The sequence below is a fragment of the Micropterus dolomieu genome, linkage group LG08 (genome assembly GCF_021292245.1).
Source record: "Micropterus dolomieu isolate WLL.071019.BEF.003 ecotype Adirondacks linkage group LG08, ASM2129224v1, whole genome shotgun sequence".
Classification (NCBI taxonomy): Eukaryota; Metazoa; Chordata; class Actinopteri; order Centrarchiformes; family Centrarchidae; genus Micropterus; species Micropterus dolomieu.
In genome coordinates this window covers 26,449,605-26,466,450 of record NC_060157.1, presented here as the reverse complement: position 1 = coordinate 26,466,450, position 16,846 = coordinate 26,449,605, and the positions used below count along the sequence as shown (strand labels likewise).

Sequence of the window (16,846 nt, the reverse complement as noted above, 5' to 3'; positions counted from 1 at the left end):
TGAAGCATTAACAGTTCCTTTCACTGGAACTAAGGGACCAAGCCCAACCCCTGAAAACAACCCCAAACCATAATCCCCCCTCAACCAAACTTTACACTTGGCACAGTGCAGTCAGGCAAGTACCGTTCTCCTGGCAACCGCCAAACCCTGACTTGTCCATCAGATTGCCAGACAGAGAAGCGTGATTCGTCACTCCAGAGAACACATCTCCACGTCTCTAGTGTCCAGTGGAGGCGTGCTTTACACCACTGCATCTGACGCTTTGCATTGCACTTAGTGATGTCAGGCTTGGATGCAGCTGCTCGGCCATGGAAACCCATTCCATGAAGCTCTATATGCACTGTTCTTGAGCTAATCCAAAGGCCACACGACGTTTAGAGGTCTGTAGCTGTTGACTCCGCAGAAAGTTGGCGACTTCTACACACTGTGCTCCTCAGCGCTAACCACTTACCACTATGTGGCTGAGTTTCTGTTGTTCCCAATTGCTTCCACTTTGTTATAATACTACTAACAGTTGACCATGGAATATTTAGTAGTGAGGAAATTTCACAACCGGACTTATTGCACAGGTGGCGACCTATCACAGTACCACACTTGAATTCACTGAGCTCCTGAGAGCGACCCATTCTTTAACAACTGTTTGTAGAAGCAGTCTGCATGTCGAGGTGCTTGATTTTATACACCTTTTACCATGGAAGTGATTGGAACACCTGAATTCAATGATTCAGAGGGGTGTCTCTCTGTATATCAGTTTTTCTGAAACATGACAATCACACTGCTTGACATTGCATGCCAGACATCTAACATGCTTTTCTCCGTCTCTTCTTCTTCTCCTCTTGTACCATCAACTACAAAAGTCCCTAAGTTTATAAGTAAACCTTTGCTGTTTGACTTGAAACTACTGGAATATGAATGGACAAGTCCTACAACCAACGCATGGAAACTTCATTGTAGATTCTGCTCTCTATCTTGTTTCCAGGGTTGAGCCTCGGTACCTCAGAAAAGTTATTCCGGGTGACGGAGCTCTCACCTCTCCTGTATTCAGTCTTCACACTGAGTATCGGCGGCTTACTGGCCTTTGGTTTAGGCTTCTCAGAGTTCCTGCTAGTCTCCCGAACCTCCAGCCTCACATTATCCATATCAGGGATCTTTAAGGTACTTTTTAACTCTGTTTGTAGAACAACATTATTTTTTCTGTTTGTTTTTTGAAACAGTCTAAATAAGCCAACAAATCTAGAGAGCTGTGATGCCTTTTGGTTCTTAGAGGGGCTTCTGATATACTATACTAGAATTTTATCAGTAAAAATTTAGAAACTGTCACTCTAAGTTAAGACATCTTTAATCTAATTGGATGTGCCGTTCTGCTATTGCTAAAGATCTGAGCACTTGTCTCTATTTCATGTATCCAACAACATTTGTGCTACATAAAGAGCATTATGTCTTTGTAAAGCCTCATGGGGCTGCAGTCTTCTGGTCTTGTCCAGACCTATCTAATAAACCCTTTCTTTGGTTCCTTTTAATGCCTTGTTTTCCTGTAGGAGGTGTGTACCCTGTTTTTGGCAGCAGCTCTGATGGGAGACAAAATGAGCATGCTTAATTGGCTGGGATTTGCCATGTGTGTGTGTGGCATTTCATTGCATGTGGGACTCAAGACATATTATTCCAAAAGTAAGTGTTCAGTTTATTGTTATTGTTTATTATACTGTTATAAAATGTAATGGCAATAACATATCAAGAGTCAATAAAATATTTACAAAATCCCTTCCAGACATGAATTGTAGAATATAATATTTGTTCTCCCTGCAAAGTGCAAATATTTTTCATTTCGAAAGTTTTTGCCACCGACAGGCACAGACTGTTATACGAGGTGTCTAACAACATCATGTAAAGCAGAGAGGAGTTTTTTCTGTATGTAGAGGAGCTGCTAGCAAGACTTTATGTCCTAACGATACTCCAGAACATCAAACTACTCTCTCCAATTTTGTCTCACGTTTCCACTGCCGTCTTCCTGCAACAACTCGCCTCGCACAAGATTTCAGAGCGAAAATTGTCCTTGAGCAAGACTTTAGTTTCTGGCTAAAAACAACGGGTGTCGCCGGGATGTCTGAGAGATGTCTGCCACTTCGCTGAAAAGTCCAATCTCAAGCTTCAAGTTTCCACATTAGACTATGATTGGCTTCCAAAGTAGTTATGATGTCAGAAAATCCCGCTTGTACATGCACGTCTTAAAATTTACGGTGAACAGGGAAACTCCCCCGTCAGCAGATTAATGTGTCTTCTAGTGTCAAACTCTGCACATACTGCACATCATTCTGAACAGTGAGGCTCAAAACATCAACTCACAATAAGCAATGTGTAAATGTTTATATCACTTAAGACGTGGTGATAATGTTGAAATGTCAATTTTGTGATTTTTTCCCCTCCATCAGATAAGGGCCCATCTTTAAGGCAGCTCAACAGTAAGAGCCCCGAGCTGGAGTTACCGTTACTGCGGCAGAACGGAGACCAAAGAGAGGATTCGGCTGCTGATGACGAAGATGAGGAACAAGAAATCACTCTGCACTGACATCTCTGGATACAGGCCAATGAAGTCAAGACTGTCTTTATACTACTCATTCCTTTTCAACTCTTCCATCAGATGGTATGAACAGTGATGATAAAGCTTTAGAGTTTCCAAAAAGTATGTTTGGGGACACGCTGCCACACAAAGAGGGAACAGCCTCTTCAAATCCCTTCTTCCACCGATCATCAGGTCTTCAGGCCAGGCCAGGGCAGGGCATCATTCTCAGCTGTACATTAACTGTGGACTTGACACAAGCTATGATATTTGGCCTGAGGGGGGATTCAAACATGTAGCTGATACATCCAAGTGTCAACAAAGTATGATGTATGGAGAGAGAGTGTTACAGCTTTAAAGGGATACTTTGACACTTTCAATTGTAGTGTCATTTTTCTTTGCTCAGTCCTTGTCACACTATGGGAATGCTTTAATATATATAGCTATATACGTGTGTGTGTGTGTGTGTGTGTGTGTGTGCGCGCGCGCATTTAACATTAATAGCATTCTGTGACACAGGTCTTGTCAGAATAAGCTGTTAGGAAACTAAAGGACAATAATAACTCTTTGATGAAGATACAAGTGTCTGGTTTAGGAAAAATCCACTAGAATTTAAAGTGTCCAGCTTGTGTGGGAACTTCAGATAACATTATTTCTGTCCCATAAGTATGTATCCTGATTCCCAAGAAAAGAACATCAAGTTATTTTGAGTAAAAATGAGAATAATAGTATAATAATAATAACAGTAATTCCTCCGATGTATATTTTTGCAAATGACTTCTGTTCTTTGTGTGAGTTATCAAAGCTGACAATATAATTTAAAACAAATAGAGCATTGAGGTTTGATTAATTATTAATGTAAATCTGCAGGGATTTTCTCTTTAATAACTGAATAATTGTTTGGTCTAAAAAATGTCCAAAAAAACACAAATGTTGCTGACTAATTGACGTCATCTCTATGTTATCTTAAAGTTGAGGCTTGAGGCCATGTGAAATTGAAAAAAAAGAAAAAAACTACATCAAGCAACATGAGTCAGAGCCCTGTATAGACATGAAGAGTTGAACAGACACTTTGGGTGCACTATTACAAAGGTCAGAATGATTTGGTGGCAGAAAGGCACTCTGAATGTGTTTTGTGGTGTATGTCTGTCTCAGTATGGTCAGATTTAAACTGTTTTAACTGAGAAAAAGCATTCAATTTAAATCAAGTAATGTGCTACAGGGTTAAAGACTATGTAGTCAATCTAAAATGAATGTCTGTCATTTCTATAGAGATGTGAAATTACCTTAATGTCCTAATGTCCTAATATCCCAATGGTTTAGGAGACCATTTTAAAGAGCTATTTTCAAGTTGAATCAGTGAATATGTAGCTGAAGTGCTTGAGTTGAAAGCCATTTAACTAGAAAAGAGTTTTGAATGTTTTTGTCATGATTTTCTGTAAAATGCTGCACTGTTGCAAAATATTTCCAAATAAAGTGAATAAAAAGGTAAAAATGACACCTCAGAATAACTCTATGTGCAATGCTAATATGTGTAGCACACTTTAACATGTAATATCTGCCTTCTTCATTATCAACTTAGATTTAATTGCGTTCCTGGGCATCCATGTGATCACACTGATTAAGGAGCTATCATGGTAGTAGTTGAGTTTATTTACACTCCAGCAGGGAGCACAGGTCTCTCGAGGCCTGGTTCAAATCTACTACTAATCAAATACTCCTACATTCATGCCTGGAAAATGTACTTCCAAGAGCATTAAATTATTTATGCTCTTACTTCCTCAGAAAAATCCTTTACATTTAAAATACTGTCCTAGTGTTTTATTGTGCAGTGCACATTTAAAAATTGATGTGTCTGACTTACAGACAAAACAAATAACTTTCCAACCCTGCAGCTGGAACAACCTGCCAGCCTCAGTGGACTTACTTCTAGTTCAGTAAATGGCACGGGACACGCACGTTCCTAAGGGGCAGGTACACCAGTGCACTGACTCGGTGGGGCCCTGAAGAAGTTTTATAGCCTTCTCTGGAGTACCACGCCCATGCTGGAGCAGCAGGAGGGCCGTGTTTCTCGGATTTCACCCAGAGGAGTTCAGATACAACCTGATGCGGGGAGCTGGCTTCACAGTTTAGCGGAACTGGCGCGTGTTGTTGACATCCCACCTCTGGAATGCCGTGTGGAGTCTGTCCAAAGGAATAGCAGGCAGGTAAGACCTCACCTGGCTCCTCTGACAAGGCGAGAAAAAGCTGTTGTAACGTCTTGGTTAAGCACACTCTTTGTTGGTGGCGCTCTCTAAGGCCTGTTTTTTCGGGTAAACGTCTGAAGTAGGCTAATGTTACAGCTTGACAGTGATAGCTTGATATTCGCCGTCCTTTGTTCGAAGCTGTTGTAGAATAAAGCTCGCACGAGGAAGGGCCAGTTCACTTGCTGCCTCTTTGCGAAATATATACACATTGAAAAGTGTCACAATTACAATTACAGTTATATAATAAAATCAACATAAAGTAAAATTTCTTGCATTTCTAACACTAGCGGCTAATTGCTTTTAAATCACTTGCATTTCATGTGCCTGTGACTGTATTCACCACCCACTGAACCCTTGACCTTAAAAAACGGTTTCTGGAGTCACCTTCACCTTGTTGCACCTTTTTTATTCTATTCCTTCATCAGTAGTTCACCTGGGTACTTGCAGGGTTCACTGGAGTTCACGTTATTCTGCGGTGGAGTCATTTCCTGGTGAGGTCAGTCCAAGGGCAGTAAATGCATCAGTGAATATGATGACATTGATTAGAGACCACTTTAATCTCACTGTAGCATGGTAATCTACAGGCTTTGGGAAGTCAGAACAACATCAGCGGTAGATAAGTAATTTTATCTATTCATATTGAATATTCCATGCATGTTCTCCCGGGGCCGCGTGGGTTCTGTCCTCCCACCATCCACATGCAGGCTAGGTTAATTGGTGTCTCCCTCCCGCGCGACCTTGTACGCAGGATAAGCGGTTGACGATGAATGGATGTGTATATATGTATGTGTGTATATATATATATATATATATATATATATATATATATATATATTATATTCCATAGACAGCTCAACAAATTTTTTTTTCTCCCCTACCCATAGAGAAAAATACGCCTCTCTGGGCTCTCAGTTTGGCATAGTAATGCCAGCATTATGGCCTATGTCATGTCAATGTCATGTGTTGTTAAGTCAAAGTGAACCACCGACTAAATGTCTACTGCATACGCTGAATGGGTTCATTCAAAAAATTCAGATAACTCAAAACATCAATGGTGGTAAAACTGACAAAGAGGCACTCAAGTCCAAGGCTGTTCTGATTTTGATTGCTTATGTAACTTAATTGCATCCACCCATAGAGAATTTTAAAATTTTAGAAGTATAAACTCAGACTTGGCAACATTCAGGCAAGTAGGTACATGTGAAACATGAGAAAACACACAAAAATAGCAGTATAGTTACATCATATACTGCACATGATGACTGTGTTTCAGGTGGTTAGAAAAGCAGGCTGGAAGTTTCTCTGAAACTTCCTTAAGTGGCGGCCTGTCTAATCATGAGGTATATTTAAAATACAAGTAGAAAGCTTGGACAGGAGCTCATGAAAACATGAATTAAAGCAAACAAATAAAGCTAAGATCTAACGTGGAATTAAATAGATTTAACATTTAAAAAAGTAACATCCAGCATTTTATTGATGTGACAAATTTTAGTGTTGTCTTTTAAAAACTTGACAACCAACAAATAGTGTGAAATGATTCTATGTTGTTACATGACACAAGAGCGTTTTAACAAACAGCGTGATTCACATTCAACTTTTTCAGGTCTGCTCATTATGTTGTCAGTAAAGCTGCTTGCTCCTTTTCTCTTCATATTTCTCTTCACCTGCTCTTATATCATTTGTTATCATTTGTTCTAAACACTTATAACACACTCAGTCACAGGTCTGTGAACTCCAATAGCTCAGCTATTATACTGCAGAACAATGTTCTTATTCACAAAGCACAAATGCCAGAGATTTGGCCCTTGTTTTTTTTAAAGAGCACTGAATTTAGAATAATTTTCATGCAGTTTTCCTGTGTATTTCTAAGAGCACAATTATCTTTTTGTTGGAGTCAGGCCCTTGAAATATAAAAATGAGCTGTGGTCATTTAACGTTTTGATTCATGACCCCCGAAATGCAAAAATACCCCGTCATGATGTCCTTATACAGATGTATTGTAGCAGAGTGGAAACATTGGATTTGTTCATGAGAGAATAAGCATCATACATTCTAATTATTTAGCATGTGCAGTCAAAGGCTCATATAGTGTACTGTTAAAGGCGTATTAGTTTTATGGCCTCTTTAAGTGCTGTGTGTTTGTTAAATAATACAGCCCTGTGTGTGTCATTAGCTGTGTGAAGTCAGAGGGTCAGTAATGGGGACAAGCACCAAAGCACCTGTAGTCTGAGTCAGCCATAAAAGAGTTCCCATGGGAAACATGCTACGGTGGCATGAAACCTGTTCAAAAACTAGTGAATCCTCCCAGAAATCTACTATGTCTGAATATTTTACTATTTTCACGATTGATTAATGTGTTGATTGTTTTCTTGATTAATTGTTTAGTCTAAATATATATATGGTTATTTTCTTCCTGTTGCTCGTTTGTGCCTTTTACTATTTTAATTCTTTGTAAATGTATAACTGCAAGATGTATGTTTTGTAAAATAGTTAGATAACATGTGGATGAGCCAGATGTTTGGCAAAACTAAACTAATTAAAAATAACTGTAGTGATGAATGCTGCAAGGTGACATATTCTAATTCCTTGTTTGATCTGACCAACAGTCCAAAACCCAAAGATATTCAGTTTGCTCTCATGTAATAAAAAAAGAAAAGCAGCTAATTTTCACATTTGAGAAGCTGGTACAAGTAAATTTTTCAAATTCTTGCTTGAAAAATTACTTAAGTGATTACTCGATTATCACAATAATAATTCTTGATGGTTGCTCTGCTGCTCCACTTTTGGTTCCCTAGTTGGCTTTGACATCGTTGGTTTGTTGTTACTTGATATTCAAGCTATTTAATGGAGACTGTTTGACTCTACTGAGTCAACTGACCACAGTATTTATAAGAAATACACTTTCATATAAATATGAGTGAATGAAAGGGTGAATAACATATATTTATAGCATTGTTTTTCATGTTTCTAGGCCCCACTCATGTCTCCTCCCCTCCATGTTTCATCATCATCATCATCATCATCATCATCATCATCATCATCTTTCTGGCTAATGCTGTGTTTCCTGCTCAGTGTCCTGCTGCTGCCCCCAGTGGTCCATGGCCAAGGTAGAGAACATTTCATGACCATTATAACCATGAAGTTACTACTGATAGAGGAAATGTGACATACACCGCTTGATGGTGAAGATGCACATGCGTCTTTCAGCTACTGTACAGATTTGTTGCTAAGTGGCACGAACAAGAGTACTTCCTTTAGAATTTACTCTTGGGTACGAACGCCCTTTAGTGGTTCAGATCTGTCGTACCAGTTGTGTACACACCTTTTAAATATGATACAGTGCTGAAATACAATACCTGACTGAAACAAATTGAATGCAAAATTAATATTCTGTTAACTTATCATTATCATGGTTTGCCAATTCAGTAAGAGGATTTTTAAGATTTATATCGGAATATTTCAACACAGCAATACCTGCTTTTCAGTATGTATGTGACTGTCACATCCTCTCATATTAATGATGGACCACTTTGCATCAGATTTCTGACTGCAGGAGCCGAAGCTTCACGGTGGGAAATCTTTTCTTTTTGTTCTTTCATAGCATTTTTGTGAATGAAACTCGCCCACAAACAAAGTGGAAAGTGGCTTTTAAGGGTTGACTATGCTCACACAGAGAGTGTACTACTTGACAATTAAATAGCATTTATTTATTGTGAAAAATGTGATTTCTACTAATGAATAGTACAAATATAAACGTAATAAATTAAATAAATATATTTTCTACTGCTGGTTTCTAAGAACAATACATCTAAGTTCAGTGCTTTTAACCTGCTTTTTAGAATTTCTCTATTTATTTTATGGTTACTTTATGCTACATTTCACAAAAGAAACAATCAGTGTGACTCAATGGGCTTATTATTTCAGTGCTGAACTAAAGAGTGATGGTCACAACCAGCTGCTTGTACTCAACAAATCAGGGAGTACAACACAGTCTCTGTATTTGTCTGCATATCTGCCCGCCTGTGTGGAAAAGTTGTTGTTGTTAGTGGGTCTGTTAGACCTTGACCTCAGTCTCTCTAAATCCCTCTAAATCAGACCCAATTTGATCTTCTGCCAGGCACCAAAGAAGATGAGGATCCTCAAGAGGCCCCTGGCCCAAATACACACCCACATGCATACATACATACATACATGCTAGTCAGGAAAGGATGTGTTGAGTGCTGAGGGTCATACGTCCACAAAAGCAATAAAGACAAAGTTCTGTGATTCATGCTGTTCGTGTCTCCTCTGTCTTCTTTGTTTCCGTTTTCTCCCTCCCCCTCGTCTTCCTCTCCATCTATTACCCCGTCACATACTACATACAAAACCCTGACACACTGTAACTCTGTGACTTTCCTTTGACATGACCTTCAACCCTCCAGTCCCCAACCAGCGTCCTGTTCCTGTTTCTATACCAGACCAGAGGACAGGGCATGCTTTGACGGATGGAGGGGCAGCTGGAGAGAGGGATGGATGGAGGGTGGGAGGTTAGAAACATGAAAGACACTGCTTGTTGGGAAACCCCTGCTGGAAATTATGTAGATTAGATCGAAACAAAAGATGGATTTGATTATGGGAGAAGGAAGTGAGAGGAGATAGGCCGTCTTGGCGATCAGGAGGAATGAAGAAGGTTTCACAATTTGTTTCTTTGATCTTTGAAAAGCCTGTAACTGTCATGCTCTCCCACTTCTCTTGACCCAAATCCTTTCCTACATTTTAAAGCCAGATTTGTTTTCCCTTTGTCTATGTGAATGTCAAGGTCGACTTAAGCTGACGGTCCTGTCAGAGGACAGGCTGCAGATGAAATGGAAGGAGGCGGATGGACCTGTTCAGGGCTACAAGGTCCGAGTGAGGCCCATCTCAGGTGAGACTTTCCTGGCAGTGCTGAAAGCAGTCAAGTGTGAAATTTTCACATAAATAAAATTACTTTATAACATGGATTAACAAAACAGGTTTGCTCTAACCTATGGTATATTCAGTTTGCCAAAGCTAAAATATGCATTTACAATAAATAGAAATGTCAAGATATATGGTACTACTAGTTTTCTAGACATTTGAGGAAGCCAGTTTGTGCAGTATTTGGAATTGCTACCGTGCACCATCCTCACAGCTCATTTGTAATTTTCACAAACCTAACCATCAAAAGTTTGATATATGTAAAAGTCTCCTGTACCGTGGCAAAATAACACTCAAACTTCACAGCACTAGAGCAAATCCCTGCAGGCAGGTTCAGGAGCTCCTTATCCTTAGAGCCAATTAGCCAAAGTCTATTTTGAATGAGTAATTTGCCATATTTTAAAGGTCAGGGGAAATTTGTTACATGACTGTGAAACAATTATGTCACAGTTGGACAAAGCAGAAGTGCACTGGGTAAGTGCCTGTATGATATGTCTTTTACTGAGTCATGCCTCCATCTTCTCCTTACTGTGAAATGGTTTTCTGAATAATCAAAAGTTTATAATTATAGACTTAGGACAATGTGCAGGCCAAAGCATTGCCTCTCACTTAGTGAGATACGCAATTATATATATGTGTATACATGTAATGTATGCACACCCCATGTATAAACTGACTGTTTACAGTCAGGATGCTTTCTATTACTGCTCTATAAAGTCCTCATATCATGCATCCATAACCAGTTGTCTATGTTGATACTTAATAATGTACTTGCAATCTGTCCTCCTCCGTGAATCTGATTAATGAAAGAAAGCTAACAAAGTAAGTTAAAGCCTTTAATGATCATTTTATCATGTATAGGGAAATTAGAGTTTTCATGTGCAACAAATTCAATCACACTAATTATTACTGTTGTAACTGAGCAAATTGCACTTTAGTTACATCCTGGACAGAATATTGGATTCAAACTTGTGATAAAAAGATTTGCATTGTAATCATTCACATAAATTACACCTTCTTGGAACAGGATAAAACAGCTCTGCAGCTCTCCTGGATCACGGTGGAGACGGGATTAATTTAGACTAGGGAAGCTGATACAATGCATTAATTTTTATTCCAAGAAATGTGTCACTCTGAGAAAGTTAAGTCAAGTATAATAACGTTCCTTTTCTGAAAGATTTGATAAGTATGGTGAAGAAGTGTCTCCATTTATGGCTAAACTACTGAGTGACTATTACAAAGGGTGTAGTACATAAGTAAATGAGAGTCAGTTTGGACACAGTTTGGATTCTCTGGTTTTGCAAACATGGATGCCATCATAAGCATCATAAGTGGGTAGCAACAAAAGAAAACAGAAAAGAAAAAAAGATTGCATTGCAACATCAGATGAAATGCTTGGTGATTTATTTCCCTTCATGTTCTGGAGAAATCTGGACGGATTTATCGAAATATATCATAAAAGGTGTTGTAAAATTCAATCCCAATCGGATCATAAACTAACATATATAGTATAATACTAAGATGACTTGATTCCCCCTTCTGTAGTTCGAAGCAGCACATAAATGTGGTGTGAAAGTGTCTTTCATCTCGGTGTAATCCAGATTGCCATGAATGTGTCAGCTCTCTAGCTTCACAGGTGATGGCTTGGATAAGAATGCAGCCCTGTCTCCTTCACATCTGTGATTCTTCCTGCCCCTCTAACGTTTCCTTAACATTGTTTTCTCTCCGTCACCCTCTTATCTCCACACTGTGCAGCTAAGCCCAGGCACGTCTAAAAGAGAGACGTAAGGGGGCTTAGAAGAAGAATTCAGGCCAGCACAAGACCTGAGGTAAAGGGTCTGGAAGTTTTGGGGGACGAGTAAGAGGATGGATAGGTGATGTGATAAGGGTGGGTGGGGGTCGTAGTGGTCTGGAAAATGCATTAAGAAGAATTGCAGAAGGACAAAAGAGGAAGTGGTGTATCATTTGTATAGAGAAGAGGAAGAGGTTGAGGACCAGATGGAGAAGACATACCTTCAGGAAAAATGTGAATACAGTTTGCATTCAATGCTCATTTTTATTCTTTGGGTTATTCACGGATAGAAAAGATGCACTCCACATTTCACTGTTAAGGTTTCTTTCGATCAGTCTAATCAGACAAGAACTAGGAAAAGTGTGTATAATCTGGTAAGGTACTTCAGCAGCTGTTGGAGCAGGTTGTGCATCATGATACAGTGTATGATCTATGCCAATGTAAAAAATGACTTTTCACATTAGAACAACTCCAGTTAGATCTAAAGTATTTCTGCAGCATGACATTTAGACTTCACTTATTTATTGCTTACATGCTGACTTTAGACCCTTAAACTCTTGGGGAAATTGTTTGCAGGAACGGATCTCACCCAGGCATCCAAGGCCAGTAGACTGGACAGGGATGGCCATCTGGGAAAAAATATTCTGTTACAATAAAATGAGAGTTACTTTTACAATACAAAGAATGAGGTTGAGACAAAATATAAATAGTATCAAATGATATGAGAGCAAGAAGACAACCTAGGCTGTGCTGTATTTTTTAGTTAGTATATTATAGGAACATTTACACATTCAGGGAACAAGTTAAAGGATAAAATGATGAAGTAATATGAAACTTAGCACAAAAGTTCTTGACTGCAAGCAAGTGGTTAAACACTCTCAAACAAATGATTGGACTACTTACGATGACTCATTTGACATATTTGATGTTGCTGATGATTCTACTTTGTTTGGGTTCAAGATCAGTTGAATCAGCATATACTGTAGGTAGGAGGTGTCTGATCTTGTAAGATGGTGCAGCGAGGATAGCCTTCAGCTTAATACTTGAAAAACTAAAGAGAAGATTGTAGACTTAAGGAGAGGGAAATGGGGGAAACTACCTCTTGAAATTGTCGGCAACCAATATGAAAAAGTTTAAATTTCTGTGGCACTATAATAACCTGAAATGGCTGGGCTTCTGTACTGACTACTGCTGGAACAAATGCATTGGACAATAGTTAAGACTGCATCTAAAATTCCTTGTCACTGCCTCCCATCTCTCTCTCCATAAAGTTTGGCCTGACTAAAAGGCTCGGACCATGGTTAGACATGACTCTCACCCAGCAGCTAAACTCTTTCAGGAAATGTCTTCTGAGAGGAGGTACTTTGTACTTTGTTTTAAATCTGACCGATTTGAAAGAAGTACATTCCCTGAAGCCATTTGACTCTTCAATTGTGAACCTTTGATGTACATTTTGGCTTTAGCTTATGGTATTATTTGTAATTATTAATGGGGTTTTGTGTAATATTAATTTAGGTTATCAGACTCTTGAAACTTAGTTTTTAATGTATCTTTGTATGATATTATGTTTAATGTACACGAGTGATGGTTTTATTAGAATGCTGTGTTGATTGTCTTCAGGTTACAGGCTGTCTCCTGCTCAGTTGATTGAGATCATTTCTAAACCGCAATGCTTGTGTTTTTCAGAGGTGCCACAGCCAGAGCTGATGCTGACCACCACACGAGGCCGGGCAACGGTGGCAGGATTGGACTCCAGTCAGGAGTACGCCCTCCAAGTCCTTGTGCTCAATGGGACGACAGAGAAACTTCTCGCAAAGAGACGATTCACTAGTAAGAAACAAATAGAACAAATAGCCAAGCATTTGTTGTATTGTATGTATAATGGCATTTGATAGCAGACTCGGCTATGTCAGAGAATGATGGTGAGTGTTTGAAGTTTGGTGGCAGTACTTTACTTTGAGGTTGAACAATTTAAGATGTGCCTTTCAGCTCTGGTAAATTATGTGAATATAAAATTTTGCTGTAGCATATATACTTTCTTTCTTTTTTTTTACCAACTCATAAACGAATTTAAGTAAAAAGTAGGAAGCTGGTTTATGAAGTGAGCAGGCGAGCTTGACAGAGATGAGAAACATGAAGTTTTGGATAGAAATAGTTGCAGAGTTTGGATTCATCAAGAGGTAGGAGGTAGGTTGTTCATGTGTATGAGTGAGAGTGAGTAAGGCTGCACAAATATATGGTCAGTTTTAGTAAGACGTTACGTGCAATTCATGCATTTTTTTTCTTCAGATTAACAGGAACTCACAAAACATGCCACAGTTTTTGTGGGGTTGAACAAGAGACAAAACTCCACAGGTATGATATGATACAAAACAATGTCCAGAGATGAAAAGAATACTATTGGCCCTGCTGTTGACTCTACTGTGAGATAACACTGGCAGAAGAGCAGTTGGGGTGGTGATGGTGCAGCGGATAAGACACATGCGTTCGGTGTGGGAAACCCGGGTTTGATTCTCACTGTGATGTGTCCCTGAGCAAGACACTTAACCCCTAGTTGCTCCAGAGGCGTGCGACCTCTGACGTATATAGCATAGGTAAGTCGCTTTGGATAAAAGCATCAGCTGAATGAGTAAATGTAAAATCATATTATAAGAAGGGGTGGATTTTTGACATTCCTACACTTCCTTGGAGTGTGCAGTGGTTCTCGAAGTCCCCATCCCATCAGACCAAGTAGACGCATAAGCAAACACACACACAGAGTGGGTAAAAATGCTACTCTAGCCAGATTACAGGCTGAAAGCGGGTTTTGTTTGAACTCACTGTGTATACTTACATGTGTGTTCCTAGGCTGTAAATCTGCCCACCAACCCTTATTTATCTGTGGCTCACAAAGACGACCTTGCCAGCCAAATGAAACAGTCAATAATGCCTTTCTAACCCACACTGTGTGGACGGAGCAGCTTGCACAGAGGAGAAGGGCTGTTATAGTTGAGTTTCCTGGTAATTTCAGAGAAGAAAAATGGTAGGTTGGGGGCATTTTGATGAAGCGCCACCTATGTTTGGAGGATTAGCCTGAGCGTAGTAATTGGCATCACATTTTTTCAAACTTATTGTCCCCTCAGGTTATTTCAGACATCTCTGTCTCTCACTCCGATGCTGTTATTTCCTGCGGCAGGACATTATTAGTGACCATCACAATCCATCACGTTAAATGACAATAAAGCTTTCTGATTTCTCCTGATTTGTGAGCCCCTTTCAATTTTGACATTTTATTGTTACGACTCTGACTGATTATTTCCTGGGCTTCATATTGGATTGTAAAATATGTGAAGGTAGCCTGTGGTTGCTTGTGAACCGTGCTATTGATAGTAGGTTACTGTGTCGAGTCGTGCATGTCCTGACAGGTTTGAAAAACATGCAAACTTAGAAATTCGTAACACCGGCTGTCATGCTGGAATGATGGCTGTCTGGGAATTCCTTCCTGATCCGTCTTCGCCTTTCCCATCTGCTTTAACCCCCTCTGGGCCCAGCACTTATTTTGAGCCGTGCAAGTGATAGTAGGTTACTGTGTCGAGGTGATTCTTACTTCTGTCGAAATTTCACCCTCAATTTGCTGTTGTGGAACTTTTCTCTTAACTCCAGGCAAGGATTTGCCAGCAGGGCCCCGTGAAGCAGTTAAGCCAGAGAAGAAAATATAACATGAAAGAAGCTCTATCGTTCCATCTTTACTACTAGCATTTTCACTTTTATCTCGCTGATCTCAAACCTACCCAGCACTGAAATCACGTAAAAGTCATTAAAATGTTAAGTAAGTAAAAGCATTAGCATCAAAATATAACTTAAAGTACAAAACGTAAAAGTAATCAAAAGAATGTATATGATATTATTGGATTATGGATTATGCGTGATGTCTAAGCATCACATTAAAGTTAAAGCTGTTAAAGGTGGCTTTTAAATTCTGGTGAACTGTGAATTTCTGCCTGAATGCATAAATAAAAACATAGCCTATTACTAATTGGAATCTGCAAAGTGACCAGTAACAACAATTATCACATAAATGTAGTGATGTAAAACATGTAATATTTCCATCAGAAATGTAATGGAGTAGAAGTATAAAGTAAATGGAAAATGGAAATACTCAAGTAAAGTACAAGTACCTCAAAACTGCTTAAGTACAGTACTTGAGTCATGTACTTGCACACAATTTGGTACGGATGTCCACAGTACCCAGATGATGAATCCTGGTGACATTTGGTGACATTTGAGGTATTTTTCATTTGACCCCGATTGATGCTGCTTTAATATGGTCTGGTATCAGTTTGAAATCTGAATTTTGTGCATTTGGGCACTCAGTTAAGGCATTCTTGTGTGGTGCTGGTGAGAACAGTTTCATGTAAAACATGTATGAAGAAGGTTACATGTAGTAGAGACACAATCGTGTGTTTTCAAGTGTCATTGGTTTTTGAAAATGTATTCGCTCTGTCGGTCTATGTTGTGTGCGCGCCGCGGTCGGTCCAGGCGCTGCTTTTTGCGTTCCGTCTGCATTACGTTGTCAACTGGCATTTGGGTCGGGGTCTTCTGCGTTTGCATCGCGGTGCATCTGGGAGTCTTTGTTTTTTTTTTTGTTTTTTTTGATTGATTTATTATTTTTCTTTCTCCCACCCCTATTGGCTACTGGGGTTCTTGCCTGCCTGTTGCTGGGGTAGGTGTGGCACAGTCGTGGCGCCCCACTCTCACTAACAACTACATTCTTTAACAGGCTTATGCGCACACACATGTACACACACACACATACAGACACATTCACCCACACGCACACAGACACAATCAGTCTCACACATAGACACAAACAAATTTAGGTTGTCCGTGGTAGAATTATTCCTGATGCTTTTCTATCAGTTACTTATTTAAATTAATTATTATTCCAGCTCTCGTGGCTGTGTTGCTTATGTAGTGTGTGTGACTGTTTCTTGTTTTCATTTTTCTCTTAGTTGTCTTACTATGTCAGCTGTTTATTGCTGCTGTTCGGCTGGTTGTCTTTTACTATTATTATTATTTTTATTTTTATTGTTTGTTTTTGTTTGTGTTTGTTTGTTGTGTTTTTCTCCTCCTCCCCCCTCTCTGTTCTATTGCAGGTTTCGTTGCTTTCTGCAATTGGTGTTTCCCTCTGCTATTCCCTGTTGTCCCCACCTTCCATCCCCCTTTCCCCCTTCTCTTACAGGTGTTGTCCTTTCTCTGTGCTGTCTGTTTGTGCCCCCCCCCATCCCCGTGTCTGCCCCCCTGTCCGGCCCGGTGACAAATCAATACATAATTAAA

General features: G+C 39.5%; 1 protein-coding gene across 10 annotated transcripts in view; it reads left to right on the top strand.

Moving 5' to 3' along the window:
* Positions 1-16,846, top strand: part of LOC123975792 (solute carrier family 35 member C2-like) — a 58,560-nt gene that overhangs the window by 9,733 nt on the left and 31,981 nt on the right. For 6 of the 10 annotated variants that reach the window (XM_046057546.1, XM_046057545.1, XM_046057544.1 and 3 more), the window contains exons 8-10: positions 980-1,155; positions 1,539-1,668; positions 2,430-4,068. In XM_046057546.1, coding sequence (XP_045913502.1) covers positions 980-1,155; positions 1,539-1,668; positions 2,430-2,566 — 443 coding nt within the window. In that variant the 3' untranslated portion in view covers positions 2,567-4,068. Of the gene's footprint in view, positions 1-979; positions 1,156-1,538; positions 1,669-2,429; positions 4,069-4,548; positions 4,765-5,282; positions 5,300-7,774; positions 7,911-8,021; positions 8,049-9,505; positions 9,707-13,216; positions 13,361-16,846 lie in introns of those variants that run through there. The other 4 variants (XM_046057548.1, XM_046057539.1, XM_046057540.1 and 1 more) reach the window with 4 other exon arrangements.